Raw genomic sequence first — 18,375 nt, 5'->3', positions numbered from 1 at the left:
CTTACTAGAATGCAAGCTTCACGAGGGCAGAAGTCTTGTTTGTTGTGTATCCTAAATGCTTAGAGTAGTGTCTCGTTCATAGGTGCTTAGTAAATATTTGTTGAATGAGTGTTGTTGCTTGGTGTTTGTGTCTAAACTGAAGCCTGAGAACAGATTTTAGTTTTCCTTCTTTCTCAGTATACCTTGGTTCCTGTGTGATGAATGTACTGCATATTATGCTTGAACATTTTACCGTAAGATGCCTGACCATAGAACAACTAAATATAAGATGAAATATTTTATCATTGAGAAAATTTAAAAAGCTTTTTGGCTAGTTTGATTATGTAAGCTTTTACTTTATTTTTTAATTTTAATTTAAAAAATTTTTATTGGAGTATAGTTGATTTACAATGTTGTGTTAGTTTTAGGTGTACAGCAAAGTGAATCAGTTATACATATACATATATCCACTCTTTTTTCTTTTCTTTTTTAAGATTCTTTCCCCACGTAGGCCATTACAGAAACTTTTTTGTTTTTTTTTTGCGGTACGTGGGCCTCTCACTGTTGTGGCCTCTCCCGTGGCGGAGCACAGGCTCCGGACGCACAGGCTCAGTGGTCATGGCTCACGGGCGTAGCCGCTCTGCGGCATGTGGGATCTTCCTGGACCGGGGCACGAACCCGTGTCCCCTGCATCGGCAGGCGAACTCTCAACCACTGCGCCACCAGGGAAGCCCCAGAAACTTTTAATTTATTAATTTATATACATACATATATTTGAAATCACATATAAAATAATAATTAGAGTTTGATTTTTCTTTTCAGTTGAATTAATCATAATCTTGGTTCATACAAGGACTACTTTTATATATTTAGAAGTTTATTTAATTTTTTTTATAGTGTAAAAATCATATGAGAACTCAACACCCAAAACAAAAGCTTGAACCTTGAGGAATAGTTAGTTACATTGTCTTATTTCAGGAAAAGATTGTAATTCAGCTTCTTCATGAGGATCTGACAATGTCTTCATGATCACTAGTCACTTAGTCATCTACCATAGTTAGCCAAAGTAGGTAGTCTTCAATTCTGTCAGGTCGTTTCAGAGTAATTCATAGTTGATGCTATCATTAGACATTTTATTCAGAGCCACAGTACCATTCACATGAGGATAGTTTTTTTTTTCATTCTTCTTATATATTCATAGTCATAATTTCTGCAGTCTGCCACTTTTTATCCTTTTTAAAATTTTTATTTTTTAAAGTTAACTTTATTTTTTAGAACAGTTTTTGATTTACAGAAAAATTGTGAAGATACTACACAGTTCCCATATACTCCACTCCCAGTTTCCCCTATTAACGTCTTAATGTTAGTATGGTACATTTGTCACAATTAATAAGTCAATATTGATTATTGTTAACTAAAGTCCTTTCTTTGTATTCAGATTTCATTAGTTTTTACCCAAGTTCTTTTTTCTGTTCCAAAATCCCATCCAGGATACCACATTACATTTAGTCATGTCTCTTAGGCTTCTTTCTCTTGGCTGTGATAGTGTCTCAGCTTTTCCTTGTTTTTAGTGACCTTTCTGTTATTTAAAAAAATCATCTTTAAAAGTTTTGTTATGATATGCATCACTTGGAATTGTGAGGTCATCGTTGCGTTAATAAATAACTCAATCTGTATTAAATTCTTTGCTGCTTCTCTCCTTTTTTTTCCCTGATGATTTTAATCAGCAGACCTCTATAAGCGTCCCAAATTAGCCTTGGCTGAAGATATTTTAAGCTCACATATCTTTTCCAAACAGGACTTAGTTCAAAATAAAATAAATGATGAAATGACTTTGCAAGCACTGGAAAACAAAGTGTGTCTCTCTTTTCTGAGAGATAACATTTTTTTTAAAAATCTCCACTCACATTTTGGCATAGAAAATGTTTTCCGTATCATGAACACTTTAGGAGAAGCTTGGACTGTTTTAAATTCAGTGAATAAGATTAATTTTCATTTTCACTAGAAGGAAAAAAGCTAACTTTTTGAGTCTGCCTTTGTTTCTGTGTGAATATACGTGTGTGTATATAAAATAAAATTAAGTTTCTTACCAACTTACTAGTTTATGGATGTTGTTTCCTTTTAATCCATGTTTTTGAGAATGAAGGATGGAAAGCAGCATGGTTTTAAGGGTTATTTTTTGGGTTTGTTTCATGTAGATATCAAAAGTAAAATGATAAATATCCTGTTTAAATAATTAGATGGAAGCCCTTTTATAGAAGCATAATTTTCTAATATTTTAGGAAATAAATGTTCTATTTTTTATGTTAAAAAACTAATTAGTCCTTTCAGTATTTGTAAGAGATTATGGTTTCATTAATTTAGTAACCAGAATTATAAAAATTATTTATTATATGCATTTCCTTTTATATATAGATATTTTCCAACTCAGTTACTCAACTAATTAAAAAGTCAAATTTGTGGCTGCTTTCACTTTCTGAGACAGACTGCATTCTGTCTGTGGAATGTGTATCTCTCTAAATAAACCTGCTTTCACTTAAAAAAAAAAAAAGTCAAATTTGTCGTAGTGGATCCATTTTCTTACTTATTCCCAAGTTCTAAACGGAATATTTGGGAAAGCTGTGATTATGACTTGACATTCAAAGTAATGCAGCATTTAAAAGTTAGACGTGGTTCAATCTTGTGAGTGCTAATACAGTGCCTGCTAGACTTATTTATTATACTAATTTTAATAAGTGGAGAGGTCAGAGTTTTTTAGAAAAGCAATAAATCAGTAAGTTGTAGCATTTAATTCTTTTTAACCGTAGGCCCAAGAGGATGCTGAAAAACTTCGGTCTGTTGTGATGCCTATGGAGAAGGAAATTGCAGCTTTGAAAGATAAACTGACAGAGGCTGAAGACAAGATTAAAGAGCTGGAGGCCTCAAAGGTTGTGAAACATTGTAATCCATTTGCTTGAAACCAAGGTTTTGCCCTAATGCTATGAGCAAAATTAGAATACTAGGGGGGTAAACTGTAATTTAAACTATGCATCTTAAGACTCTTGCTTTCTTGAAAATGCAAGAAAATGTTTGGAGATGATTTCTCCTTATGGATATTTAAAATAATGACAGTAGTGATGCTTGTGCTGCTTTGTTACAAAGTCAGTGTTTATTTTCTTATCAAAATGAGACCTGATCTCTCTTGTTTTGTTATGAAGGAAAATAAAGTTTTCAAAGGTGACTTTGTTTTCTGACATCAGCCCCAGAATTGATCTTTGACATAGCTATAGTGTGGCTGGATTTGTTGGCTATAAAGACGCAACAGAAAAAATACAAGGGGATGTCAAACATTTTAATAATTAAAGTAGGAAAGAAAGAAAAAAAATTTAGAGGTAGTAAACAGAAACACAACATAGGAATGTAGAAATACATATAGGAGTGTAGAAATGGGCATGTATCAATAATCCTAGTAAGTGATAATTACCTACTAAAAGAGACTAGATTTTAAAAATCTAAATTTATATTGCTTATAAGACGTATACCTAAAATAAAATGTAAAGTAGGATTGGAAAAAAAAAGAGACTTAAAGCAATGCCTTGTAAATTCTAATCACAAGAAACTTGGTTTAGCAATTGTAATATGAAACAGATAGGATGAAAGGAAAACAGAATTAATAGAGATAAAGAGGGACCCCTTCTAATTTATAATTCATCAATGAGATATGACAGTCATGCACTTGAATGCATCTTACATAGCCTTGAAATATGTGAACTAAAAAGTGACAATTATGAGGGGAAATTGACATTCACAATTATAGTAGATTTAAACTGTCCTTTAGCAAATGATAGTGCAAGCAGAAAAAACATATTAGTAGGGATATAGGGGTTTTGAGCAACTTGATTAATAATTTAGATGTAATAGACATAGAATCCTGTCACTAAGAGAGTGAGAGAGAGATTATATTTCATACACTAGTAGAGCATAGTAGTTAAGAGCTCAACATTTATTAGATGGATGACCTTGGGCAAATTAATTAATCTTACTGTGCTTTGGTTTGCCCAACCGTAAAATGGGGATAATACTACCTCCTTCATAAGGCTGTTATGAGGATTATATAAGTTAACACATAAGGCAATTAGGATAGTGCATGGAATAAATACTGTTATTTTTAGGTACATTATACTTTTCATAATGTCACAAAGGAAATGTCATCAGATTTTGAAGATTTGATGTTATACACATCCAAATCTCTGACCACAGGTTATTAAATTATTTACAATAAAATATAACTGAGATGAAATGTCTGGAAAATGAAAAAAATTTAACTCATATGGAAAAAAGAATTGTAAAATATTTAGAGTGATTTGAATTTTTTACTCAAGAATCTAAAAATAGAACAATAGTACAAACAGTATGAATGGAAGGAAATAATGCAGGTAAGAGCAGAAATTAGTGAAATAGAAAAGCAAAAGGAAAATTGTGAATATAATGAAAAAAATGAAAAAAGTAGTAAGATAGGCAAACCTGATAAGACTAATTAGGAAAAAAGAAAAAAGACTTAAACCATTATAAATGAAAGAGGGAAATAACTACAAATCAGTAGAGACTTAAAAATAATAAATACTATGGACAATGTCACAGCAATAAGTTTGAAATGAAGTAAGTTTGATGAAATGAAAAAATTTCTGATAGGAAATAATTAGCCAATATTGTCTCAAGATAAAATAGGAGAGCCGATGTAGTTAGTAACTATTAAAGAAAGTGAATTTATAGTCAGAATCTCCTTTTCTCCTGTTTCCTATCCTCCAAAAGACATTAGACTCAGTTAGTTTTGCAGACAGGTTTTTCCAAAGCTCTTGGAAAGAGGTAATCCTTATATTTTACAAACGGTGTTAGAGAACAGAAAAAGAGGGAAAGCTCTCCAACTCATTTTATGAGACATAACTTCATTACAAACAAACTCACAAAAAGGTATTAAAAGAAAATTTTAGATCTATCTCATTTAGGAATACAGAAACAAAAATTTTCAGCTGTGTAGTTAAAAAAAAGGAAAAGAAAAAGCAAAAAAGACATCATGATCAAAAAGGGATATTCCCAGGAATTTAGGATGGTATATCACCAGAAAACCTATTATTTTTATGTACCACATAAAAAGATTATAGGAGAAGAGTAATAAATTCATCTTAGATTCAGAAAGGCATTTGATAAATTTAAACACCCAATAACTTATTAAAGGGCTATTTATCAAACCTTCAGCAAACATCATACTTAATGATGAATGTTTAGCAGCCTTACGATTAATGATGGGAACATATGAGGAGGCCCGTGCTCAGTGATTTTGCTCAGATTGTTTATGTGGTCCTAGGTGATAAGATAAGCCAAGGTAAAGAAATGAGGCATAATAACTGGAAAGAAAGTGGTGAAACTGATTTTCTGTATAGGAAGGCAAGAGAATATTCAGACATACAATTAGGAAAGTTGTTTCCAGCAAGATCAACATGCAAAAATAGTAGTGTTTGTGTACCCCAGTAATATCCAACTTACAAATGCAATGGGGAAAAATTCCTGTTCACAATAGCAAACAAACAAAACCTATATTAGTTACCTGAGAATATATCTAAATAAAAATGAGTAAGATCTTTATGGAACACATTATAAATGAAAATTTGAATACATGTGTGCTCCTGAGTGAGAAAATACTGTATTGTAAAGCAGGCAGTATATCCCCAAATTAATCTGTAAATTCAAAATTCCCCTCAAAATCCAGCAGGGTTTAATAAGGAACTCGATAAGTAGATCCTAGAATTCATATGGACAAGTAAAGGATCAGAAATACACCCAGCAAAATTTTTTTTAATTAATTAATTGAATTTATTTATTTTTGGCTGTGTTGGGTCTTCATTGCTGCATGCGGGCTTTCTCTAGTTGCAGCGAGCGGGGGCTACTCCTCGTTGCAGTGCACGGGCTTGCTCATTGCGGTGGCTTCTCTTGTTGTGGAGCACAGGCTCTAGGAGCGTGGGCTTCAGTAGTTGTGGCACACGGGCTCAGTAGTTGTGGCTTGTGGGCTCTAGAGCACAGGCTCAGTAGTTGTGGTGCACGGGCTTAGTTGCTCCGTGGCATGTAGGATTTTCCTGGACCAGGGCTCAAACCCATGTTCCCTGCATTGGCAGGCAGATTCTTAACCATTGCACCAGCAGGGAAGCCCCGACACCCAGCAAAATTTTGAAGAAGGCAAGGTATGGAGACTTGCCCTACCTACCAGTATTAAGACTTACAGTAGCTTTACTGTTACTGTAGCTACTGTAATTAAGATAGTTTGTTGCTGGTTTAAAATAAACAAATGGACCAGTGGAACAGAATAGAGAGCCCAGAAATATATCCATATATATATGGAAATTTGATATTTGACAGGTGGCATTACAAGTCAGTGGGAAAAGTATGGATTATTTAAAAATAGGCTTTTAAAATAGTTATAAATATGGATTAAAGTGAGGTTAGCTTTCTACCTCACACTTTTCAAAAATTAATTTCAGTGAAATGTTTAAAAAGGAGAATATGTTATGTGAGATACAAAAACATTTCTTAAATAAGGTAAAAATACTATGAAGGAAGAGATTGACAAATTTGCCTACATTAGAATATAAAACTTCCTTATTAAAAGATACCACAAAAAGTTGAAAAGAAAATTATAGACTGTTAAAAGTTATCTATACCTGACAAAAAATTAGTGTCCAAAATTAATAAAAATTGCCATGTCCATAAGTGACAAATGGCCCAACAGAGAAACAAGCAAAGAATATGAACAAGCAGTTCACAAAAGAGGAAGTTAAGGAATGTGAAAAGATATTCAGTCTCACTAGAAATCAAGGAAATGTAAGTGAAAATCAAATGCCGTTTTATTCTAACCAGATTTAAGCCTTACAACATAAATTTGTTGTGTTTATCCACGATTGGAGTGTGTGAAACTCTTCCCACTTTTCAGCTGCTGTTGTGAAGTTGGAATCCCTGTTGAATATTTTGGGAGTTCTCCGGCCCTTGTTACTTCCCTTTACTTTCTCCTGCACAGATGCTGATACCATGTAATTCCATATAGATAGCTTTCAGTGGTTTGTCCCCACCCTCTAATTATTGCTTTTTATTCTTTTTGGTAGATGTTCATGTATTCTGAGTTCTGTTATCTTATTAGTTCTGTTGTTAGGGTGTGTGGAATTCAAGAAAATCCGTGTACCACACATTCACTGTCACCATCTTCCCAGAGTTCTGCTCAGTAGCTTTTGAATGTTAGAAATTAATTCGTTATTTATAGAGTCAAATATTTATTCTAAGAAGTAATAGCTGATAGAGTTAGTGGTTATATACCACCATTTTATATCTGACATATTGACTTTCCTTTATCATTAACTGAATTACCACCTCTCCAGGTGATAGGGAAAGTGCCTGACAACAGTCAGCACTTTGTCATGCTTGGTTAGTGTATAGTACGTTTCTGGTTGGCTGACAGCCTCCAGTGAAGCATCAAATGGCAGCTTAAATAATCATTTTAGTCCATGACCAGTGCTAATGTATTGTATTAATGGTCTAGGAGTAAAGATAACTGAAAACAGATCAGCCAGCTATTTCAAGTTGAAGAAATGGGAAGATAAAAGGCATAAATATAACCTTGAAAGTGAAATTAGACATAACCATTTGAAAAAGTTGAAAGTTAGTTTAAATGGCCACAATTTATGATGGGCAATTTGTAAGGAAGGGTAGAGCAAGTGATTCTTTAATCACTTTCTGGGGCAAGATTGCATTTTATTTTGGTTGGAACTATTTCAGATATTAGACTATATTGTTAATATTTGAAAATTATAGTTAATTGTTCAACAGAAATAAGACATTAAAAAAAAGATGTGATTTTAAAAAGTATTCTGCACTTGGCTTCAAGTTTATGTTCATTACAGTATGAGGCAGGTTGTTTTTTCCATCATGGCTTCCTCTTTTTTCCTTCCATGAATTTATGTCTATGAAAATGTCTCCTTTTTGTAAATTTAAGGCATTTGGAATTACCTCACCAGAAATCAAAGAAAAGCAAACTTGAAAGAGTATGATACCATTTTTATCTTTAGAAAATACTGTTTAAAAAACAACAAAAATAAGGGGCTTCCTTGGTGGCGCAGTGGTTGAGAGTCCGCCTGCCGATGCAGGGGACACAGGTTCATGCCCCGGTTTGGGAAGATCCCACATGCCGCGGAGCAGCTGGGCCCGTGAGCCATGGCTGCTGAGCCTGTGCTCCGCAACGGGAGAGGCCACAACAGTGAGAGGCCCGCGTACCGCAGAAAGAAAGAAAGAAACAAACAAAAAAACAACAAAAATAAAAAATAAAAAACAACAACCTGGGTTCACTGAGTATGTGATAAAATGAGCACATGTGTATGTTGCTCTGGGAATACAAATTGGAACCACGTTATTAAAAGCAAGGTACAAAACTGTTATGTGTAATCTCAATTGTATATTTACTCTGGTGATGATTATGGATAATGCTTACTATTAATTATTGTCAATTATGTTATTTTCCCAGTTTTCTTTAGTAAGTATATGTTTGTTTTGTAATTAAAAATTATAAATGTTAATTTGGGGGTAAATTTAAATTTACATAAATATAAATGTAAACTTTTTTCAAGGTACCTCCAGAACTTACCATCATACCTAAGGTAGACACTGTTGGAAATTTTAGTTTAATCGAATTGCATCTTTTTCAGGTTAAAGAACTGAATCATTATCTGGAAGCTGAGAAATCTTGTAGGACTGATCTGGAGATGTACGTGGCTGTTTTGAATACTCAGAAATCTGTTTTACAGGAAGATGCTGAGAAACTTCGGAAAGAATTGCATGAAGGTAAAAATATATTCTTTATATTTTTAATCTCAGTCTGTAAGAGAACTATGTAAGTAAAAGTGATATTGATTAATAACAGTAACAAATTCCAAAATGCCAATCTAACATGTTAGTGATTCAGTTTAAGCTTTGCAGTTGGTTTGAAAAGATATTTGGATTGTTAATGGTTTCTGTTTCCTCCAGGACCCCAGTAAGAATTCACAGGGCACAAACTCTGGGCAGAAAGATAATAGGAAGTTGCTGCTTAAACTGCTTTTGCTTCAGACCTATTTTGGTGGAGGTGAATTAGCAAAAGTGAAAATGGGACAGAGAGGGCAGATGGTATATTCTAGTGTTCTTAAGTAGCACCCCTGTTTATAAGAGATAATTTTGATTTCGCTAGTCTGGTAGCAGAGTGATGCAGAAATTGACTCTGTTTTCTCAGGATAGGGGAAATAGGCTCATCCTTTCCCATTAAAATATATGTTTGTCTTTAATTCTTTTAGTGAATCTTGTATACCTGAGATTCGTAACCTTTCTGTGTCACAGACTCCTTTGGCAGTCTTGTGAAGCCCTCTCAGAATAATGTTTTTAATACATAAAATACATAGAATTATGAAAGATATCAATTATATTATAAAACAGTTATCAAAATATAAATAACTGCAAACTTATAGTAATAAATGTGCTATTTTATCAGTGCATTAAATAACAAGGTCTAGTACCAGGTCTAATAACTACTGTAATTTTGAAGTATGATGAGCATAAATAATATATTAAGATATCTGCAACAACTGTACGGAGATACAAAAGTATCTATGACTCCTGTTAGTGACCAAGTCATGGGTATTGTTATACTTACTGTGGTTTGTTGTCTATATTTTATAATTGAAGGAAATGATAAATTTCAGTTAGAGGTTAGTGAAAATAAAGATCTAAATTTTTACCTCATCTAAATGCATGGACCTCTTGAAATCTTATATTCGTTGCAGGTTATACTAGTAACATGTTTTAATATGAAAATTTAGGACTGTGGTCATGGAAAATATAGCTCTTCCATAAATAACTCAGGTTTGCATAGGAGTTAGGTTTTTATCCCAAATAGTGGGAAGTTGAAATTATATAAGCCTACAGAATTATTTTATAAAATGTTATTAAAGTAATCCAGTGTTTGAGTCTTTGGCTCTCAGGAAATGCTTTTCAAAAGTGCTGTTGCAGTCAAAAAGACACTCAAACTCTGAAAGGATGTCCAGAAGAAAAAGGACTTTCTGTTTAACCTATGTGTCCCAACCCTTCCAGAAATAGTGCAAGACTACCAGACCTTCCTAATATACCTGGAGAAGTATCTGAGAAGTTTCACTAAAATGAGTAAGGGGGTAGAGTAATTTCTACTGAAACATTCACACCAAAAAAGTAGTATTTATGTGAAAAGAAGATAGTTAAAAATTGAGCAGCAGTGTAAATTAGAGCCTAAATTGGGGAAATTAGATATGCAACCAAGTGCAGTGCAGTTTCATATCATATGTGCTAGGAAGTGTGTTAGGAGGCAATGGTGCCATGAATAGGCTTCTTAAAAGAGGTTGTTAAGTGGAGTTTTGAAAGATAGGTAGGTGTTTGTCAGGTCGTCAGAGAGGAGCATGGCATTCAACGCCATTTGCATGTGGTGCAACAAGGTAGCGAAACTGTAAGAAATATAGTTCAGCAAGATTAAAATGCAATAGGCGTTGGAGCAAAATGTGAGACAGGAGAGGTAGACATGGGCCAGATCCTGGAGACCTTATGCTAAGGATTCTGGATTTTATCGTATTGGTAATAAGGAGGCTCTGAAGGATTTAGAAATATTTTTTGTCCTAAATAACAGCTTTACCGAGATAAGGTACCTGTTCAGTGATGTTTAATATATTCACAAAGTCGTACACCATCAGCACTACCTGCCTCCAGAACATTTTCATTACTCCAAAAAGAAATTTTGTATCCATTCCCCGTCATTCCCTATTCTCTTCTTCCCCCCAGCCCCTGGCTACCACTAATCTACTTTCTGTCTCTAGATTTGCCTATTCTGGACTTCTGTATAAATGGGATTGGGATTACATAGTATGTGGCCTTTTGTGACTGGCGTCTCTGAAGGGTTTTAAGCTTGAGAGTGGTGATGTTTTACCTTCTAGAGAGTTTAGTTTTACAGCAGTGTGGAGGATAGAATACAGAGGGCCAGACGAATGGCAGGAAGGGTTATGAAGAGACTCCTGTTGTAGTTGTCTAAGTCCTAAATCTAAGGCAGAAGGCAGAAGATGGAGTGTCATATCACACAGGAAGTAGCATTAGTAGGCCTCTGTCACAGTTGAATGTGTTGGGTGAGGAAAAGTCAGAAGTATGAGTTGTCTCTCAGGTTTCTGGCTTGGGTAACTGGGTAGATGGGCTGATAGATGATACCATCTATTCTTTTTTTCCCAAAGAAGATGGCTGAGCTGATGAATATCAGTAACACAAGCATTTACAAAGATTCTTTGACTTATCCTGAGAGGTCAAAACTAAATGGACTCAAGAAGGATTCCTGGATAACAGGATTTATTCAGAGTGTATTAAAGACAATTAGGAGTGGTTACTATGTGTTTTCCCTTTAGAGCAATGTTTCCCAAATTGTATTCCCTAGAACATTTGTTACGTGAGTGGCACTGTGGAAAGGATTTTTTTGTCAAATAAATTTGGGAGGTATTGTATTATATATCAACTTACAAGAGAACATAGACGTACTTAAGACCCTGAGTTCAAAGTCCTGCAGTAAAGAAATCTTTAAAAAAAAGTTTTTAACCCAAGGTTTCTGAAACTCACTGAGCACAGAAATCTTTTTTTCACATGTTGCTCTTCCTAGGAACACACTTTGGGAGACTCTGCTTAGACAGGTGGTGTGGGGACAGCTGCCTTGTCCTATGGCAGGTTGCCCCTGGGTTCTTGTCAGAGGCAGAATCCCAGACCGGATGGACCTTTGGTCAGGTCTAGTCTAGTTAGTCCTATGTTAAAGAAATTGCCTACCATTAAAATTCAGTGTTTTTGATTGGGGGATTCCTAAACAGTATGCCATCTCTTGGAGCAAGAGCGACAGCAGCACAACCAGTTGAAACACACGTGGCAGAAGGCCAATGACCAGTTCCTGGAATCTCAGCGTTTGCTGATGAGGGACATGCAGCGAATGGAAATTGTGCTAACTTCAGAACAGCTCCGACAAGTTGAAGAACTGAAGAAGAAAGATCAGGTGAATACCAGTTTTGTAGGACTTGTTTGCCTTGTTAATAAACCACTCCACCCCGACACATGATCATATTTCTTTATGTATATTATAGATTGACTTAAGCCTGAAACAAAGTTGATGCATGCCATTTCAAAAAACATAATAGCTACATTTGAGGGATTTTGCTTTTCAACTTTAGAAATGGCCTTGTCTGGGGGGAAGGGGAAGAACTGATTTAGAAATGATCCTCTTCAGTCTGCAGGATGCAGTAGTGCATATTTCTGAGAAAATCTTTCTCTGCAGTTCTGTCCAGTTCTCCTAGGGCTCCTGAATTGTGTTAATCCAGGCCATGTCTTTTGTGACATTGCTCTAAAAGCCTTATTAGACAGTGATGGGTGGGGATGGAGAGGCTGAGTGATATGAAAAGGCAGGTGTCTAGAGGGCTGCATACCCAGGATCCTGTTTTCTCCTTATCTTAAACAATTATTTAAATTATATGAGTAATACATAAATACATTCTCATGTTAAAATATTTTGGTTTAAATACAAAGTGAAAAAATAAAGTGATAAAGTGAAAATCTCCCTTGACATCTCACACACTTCCTTCGCGGAAATAACCACTTTTGTAATCAGGAATAATCAGTTTGGAAGGTAGTATTCCACACCACTTATATGTGTTTATAAGTGTATATTCAGTTTTCTTTTTTTTTCCCCCATACAACTGAAATCATAGTATAAGTATTTATTCTGTAGCTTATTTTTCTCATAAGCATCATCTTGGATATATTTTCACTTTAGAGATCTATCTCATTCTTGTTAGCTGGTAACATGGATGTACTATATTTGATTTAATCCTTCTCTTTGTAGTGGGCATCTAGATGGTTTCTTCTTCTTTTTTTTTTTTGTCATTTTAAATAGTTTTGCAGCTAATATCCTGTACTATGTTGTGTATGTGTGCAAATATTTCCCTAGGATAGCTGTGTAGAAGCTTTTGTAGGTACTGTAAGAAATATTTTAAATTATCTTCTGTAACTTAGGTTAGATTTTGTTTTTCAGAAGTTTCTTCCTTTTTAAATTTCTTTTCTCTTAATTGATTCATTCATCTTGTGTGTAGACACAGTCAACTTGAGGATTTAGATTCTAAAGTACAGATACAATCATGCTTTTCCTGCTTCCCATTAGAATAGTCTAAATTCCAGAACTGGTCATTTAAGGCCTATGTGCCAGCGTTGTGCTAAGGCTTTATATGTAAAGCTTTATCTCATGTGGTTCTCAAAACAGAAAAACACACAACAAAAGTTCCCATATGAGATAGGGACTAATGGCCTATCTGAGGGTTGACTAATCTCTGATTCCAGAGTCTAAGCACTTAATCACCACCCCCTTCTCCATGTACCTCACTGCTCATGTGCCTGCCCTCTTTTTAGTCACATGAGATTATTCAGTATTCCCCACATGCCTGCTCTTCCTTGCCCCTCTCCCATTTACGTACTTTTCTCCCTGGAACCCTTGCTTGTCTCCTCTCACACAATTGGCACTCATCTTACTGATTCTTCAAGATCCAGCTCAAGTGTTACCTTCTTTCGGCCCCCCTTTCTAGCTCCCTCAGATGAAATCTTTGTTTTCTCTCCTATAGAACCTTGTACGTGCTTATATAGTGATGTAATCGTGTATTTGTCCCTCCCCACTAGAGTGTTTTGCGGGGGGGGGGGCATTGAAGGTATCTTTGATCTTTGTTGAGTGAATTATTACATCAGCTTCAATCATTCATTGGTATTTCATATAAGTTTGTACATTTCAGATGGATGTGTAATGCTGTAACTTTTTCCTATTTGTTTTACATAATAAGCCGAAGGAACATTCTATGTAAATTTTCTTTCTCAAATCACTTGAAGAAGAGGTGGGTGATTTGCTCTCTTTTGTTTTGCCTTTCATGTAGTATACTTGTATATTTGTTTTGAGTGGTTAAAGAACTGTGGGAATCATTAAGTATAGATTACCTGGGTAATATGTATTTTTTCTTCCTAACTTTTAGGAGGAAGATGAACAACAAAGACTTAGTAAGAGAAAGGATCATAAAAAAACAAATGTTGAGGAAGAAGTAAAAATACCAGTAGTGTGTGCTTTAACTCATGAAGAATCTTCAGCCCAGTTATCAAATGAGGAGGTAAAATGAATCTATAATTAAAATCATCGTATACACAGTGTTAACCATTTTTAGCTTCTCATACATCAGTTAGTTACATTGTTCATATGGGAAGTGGGTAGTAGCTACTAGCTGAAAATTAGATAAAGTGATAATACTTTATTTTCAACTGTTTTTACAGTATTATAGGTAGTACACTTTGAAACACGCAGTTTCTCTCATGGTCTGCGAAACAATTAGACGTTCTTTTTTCTAGCGGTTCCAAAATTAAAACGTTAGAAGAAAATTTAAATAATATCTGCAAAATCTTTTTTGATATGAATAAATGTTTCTAATACTTTGAGATTTTGTTTAAAAGAGATTTTATCTAAAGTATTGAAACACTTAATTCTCTATGGCCTGTATTTGAGTATTATCAAGTATTAGATCTTAAGCCCTGAGAAGAGTGTGTGGGGTTTGGCAGATTGTGATGGAGTAGGGTAGAACATTTCAGGTATTGGGAATGGGCAGAGTAGAGAGACCTGGAGGTGGAAAGTGTAAAGTGGTGTTCCTATGGCCTCATCGCCTCTCACCCACATGTGGCAAGGGCCTCCTCATTACATTTTTCTGTCTTCAGCCTGTCCCGTTCCACTGTACCCTCAGCATTACTGTCAGATTTATTTTTCTTAAGTGCAGCTATAGTCAGGCTACTCCCCTAGTCAGAACCACCACTCACTCCCATTACCTACATAATTAAGTGCAACTTCCTCACTCAGACAGTCAAGACCCTTCATAATATGCACTCTCTTTTAGCCACATTGCTCATCTTGTTGTGCTATACTCTCTGCCTTGCACATTGGTTCCTTTACCTGGAATGCTTACCTCCCTCTGCCTTTCTGAGTTCTGGAATTCTTCTATTCATCCTTCAAGACTCAAGCTGATATCTCTTCTTCAGGGAAGGAAATGCTTCTGTTAATTGACTTTAGGGTAAAAACTAAGTTCCCCAGCTTGCCATACAAGGGCCTTTGGAGTTGAATTGACCCTTCCAGCCTTAGCATACTCTCCACTTCATCACAGCCAGACGTTTCTACTAGCTGTCCATGCTCATATGCATTGTTTATACTGTCCCTGCTGTTTAGAGATTCATACTTACTCCCCCACCACTACCTCCTTTCCCTGCCTCGTGAACCAGTTTCAGGTAAATTGGATAAGGGTCTTTTCTCACTTTCAAAGGTATTATGTTTCTGTTTAGTTTGCAGATTTACGCTGAGCCATGTAAAATCTACTTGCTGGTGGCTCATATTTCCATGTTTATGGATTATTTGACATTGAAAAAATGCTTTAAAAAAATCCTAGTGGACACTGAAAAGTATGATGTAATTGTTTTTGTACATTCTTTCTCTTGGCTCATACACTGAGAACCTTGCCCTGATTCTGCTTTGTCTTTTTTTTTTAATAGACTTCCAAGAGAATGTCTCAATTTTTGCGTACTGCCAAATATTATGTGGTTTCTGCATCATGCAGTCCTGTGTCCAGGAATGTTTGGCAAAGTTTCAAACTTAAAAAAAAATATTTTAGCAGGAAAACAGGAAAAGGAAATTTGTTGTGATTTACAGTGAAGCACTTAAAATTTTTTAATAGTGTTTTAACAGATTTATACTGTATATTGTGCATAACATTTTCTGACATTGAAATATAGCCTTTCAGATCTGATGTTTTGCAGTTTGAATGTTGAATGTACTTGTTTTGTATCGAGAGGCAGTGACAGTTTACTTTAGCCTGTTGATTTAAAGTTAATATGGAATGCTTTGGAGACTTAGATATATTGCTAAAGCCACTTAAAATTTGTAGGACCCTATATCTTCTTTAACCTAAATGCTTAGAATATGCTTTTCTCACCACAAAAGTAATATGTATTCATTATGGAAAATCTGGAAAGTACAGAAAGTCATACAAAATAAAAATAACTAATAAATTCTACTAGCCAGAGATACCACCACTAACATTTTGGTATGTACCTCTCCTTTCCCTCTTTTTCCATTTCCAAAGGTAACATATGTGTGTTTCTATTTGTACTTTTTAAACATAATACAGATTGTAACTGTACATGATGTTTTATGTACATTTTTTCCCCCACTTAAATCTGTCTTTAAAGGTTTTGGCACATCAGTAAGTGTTTTCCCCCACAATGATATTTAATGACTACCAGTATTTCAGCATGTAAATGTACCATAATTCCTTAGTCTCCTACAAATTGATTTGTGCCCAGGTTTTAATTTATAAAGGTGACCAAGTGTGACATAGAGAGGTTAATGCCATTGAACAAAAAGTTTAATGTTACAGTCCCTCTAGAAATGAGAGTCATGGTACACTGTGCAGAGTCACATGGAGAAGCACCAGAGTTGGTCATGAAGTAAAAGCAGGAGCAAGGGGAAAGCATGGACCACAGCCATTATTGGGAGTTTTGAGGGAAAGGTAGGGCAGGGTAAATAGCATAGGACTGGCTAGTTTGAATAAATCCAGTGGGCTTTGGGGCATAGAGTCTATCTTCAGTTTTCTGGTACCTGGCCCTGGGTTGATTTAGAGCAGGGGAAATACTGGCTTGGTGTGTAAGAGTTAGATAAAGGAGTTGGTTGGGAGTATCGACTTGAGATTGGCTGATTTAGATGTGAAAGACATATTCATAGGTAAGTTGTTTATTATTTCTAGGAATTAGCTAGTTTGGAAGAGGCAGTCCCTCCTCAGCCAGCAAGGCCTTCAAAAGGTCAAAAACATCATAAAATATAGAAAATAAGCATGATTAACACACTAACAGATAGTCAATTGTTTCATTTTTCACTAGTAAAAAAATTTTCATTATTATGAGTAATGCCATAATGCTATTATATATAATTCTTCTTTGTATAAAAGTCATGGACTTACCTGATTACTCCCTTCATGTAAGTTCTTGGGAAGAGAACTGCTGAGTTTAAGAGCATAAGCAAACATATTGTTGAATCATCTTTCAGAAACAGTGTAACAGTTTACATACCCCTACAAGTATATGTTCCTTATAAGTATTGTTATCAGCATGGTAGTCTGGTGTTTTTTAAATGGCCCTCACAACTTTCTTGCCCCTATCCCCTTCCTTCTTTGGTGTCACAGTAGCATTGTGTTAATATATGATAGCATTAGATGTCGTGTTCCTTTATAAGCTAACAGAATGCTCTCTCTCCAATTTTTATTAGGGTGCTTATTTGGGACCTTTGCCATAGCTAGCTCAGTATATACTAGATTTGTGTTCCTCAGCCATCGGAATTTCACAGATTAAAAAATCTTAAAAAAAAAAACTTTAAAAAGAAGTAAATGGAGGAATTAACATAAAAGTTGTCAACTTTTTATTATACCAAGTAAGGATATTTTTAAAACATTGAAAAATAATCTGTATTTTAGTCTTTTCCAGTTCATAAAAAGAAGGGCATTTAACAACAAAACGTAGAAAGGATAGTATCTTAAAATAAAAGCCAGTTCTTTAAATTGAATAAATTTAGTTTCAAGAAAAACTTGCTACATTTTCCTTGCTTTCTGATTTTCCTACAAACTGTGCTAGAATGGTACTGGTGTGCTTTTTTGACTTTGGGAGTGTGCTGCACCACATTAAAAAAAAATTGAAATGGAATTCACATAACAAAAAATTAACCATTTAAAATGTGCAATTCAATGGTCTTTAGTACATTTACAATGTTGTGCAACCATTACCTGTCCAGTTTCAGAAGATTGTCATTGCCCCCAAAAGAGACGAGACCCCTTATATCACTAAGGAGTCACTCCCTACTCTCCTTTCCCTTTAACCTCTGGCAATCACTAAGTTGTTTTTGGTCCCTGTGGATTTACCTATTCTGGATATTTCATAGAGATGGAATCGTACAGTGTGTGACCGTTTTCGTCTGGCTTCTTTCACTTGATGCAGCCTTATTTAACATGTTGATTACACCTTGCTTGAAACTTAGTTTCTAGCGTACAACATTATCCTCATTTCCCTTCTGTTCTGGGTACTCCTTCCTCTGTCCCCAAAATGGACAAAATTGATGTTTCTCAGGGCCTTGCCCTTGGCTTTCTTCGTATCCTACAGACTCATCCTAAGTGTTCTGATTTGCTGCCGTGGCTTTAATTATTACTGTATAGTGGTTACTCCCAAGTCTCTATCTAAAGACTTCTTTGTCCCTCTATT

The 18,375-nt window shown here is 35.1% G+C and overlaps 2 protein-coding genes across 4 annotated transcripts in view; one reads left to right on the top strand and one right to left on the bottom strand.

Moving 5' to 3' along the window:
• The window catches only part of ZNF594 (zinc finger protein 594), a 258,800-nt gene that overhangs the window by 149,683 nt on the left and 90,742 nt on the right, over positions 1 to 18,375 (bottom strand). The window lies entirely within an intron of this gene.
• Positions 1 to 18,375, top strand: part of RABEP1 (rabaptin, RAB GTPase binding effector protein 1) — a 104,813-nt gene that overhangs the window by 59,653 nt on the left and 26,785 nt on the right. For all 3 annotated transcript variants that reach the window (XM_012531960.3, XM_033423125.2, XM_004266996.2), the window contains 4 exons: positions 2,787 to 2,906; positions 8,700 to 8,835; positions 11,886 to 12,064; positions 14,076 to 14,207. In XM_012531960.3, coding sequence (XP_012387414.1) covers positions 2,787 to 2,906; positions 8,700 to 8,835; positions 11,886 to 12,064; positions 14,076 to 14,207 — 567 coding nt within the window. The remainder of the gene's footprint in view (positions 1 to 2,786; positions 2,907 to 8,699; positions 8,836 to 11,885; positions 12,065 to 14,075; positions 14,208 to 18,375) is intronic.

This window comes from Orcinus orca, chromosome 19 (assembly GCF_937001465.1).
Source record: "Orcinus orca chromosome 19, mOrcOrc1.1, whole genome shotgun sequence".
Lineage (NCBI taxonomy): Eukaryota > Metazoa > Chordata > Mammalia > Artiodactyla > Delphinidae > Orcinus > Orcinus orca.
This window is presented reverse-complemented; position numbering and strand designations above follow the sequence as displayed.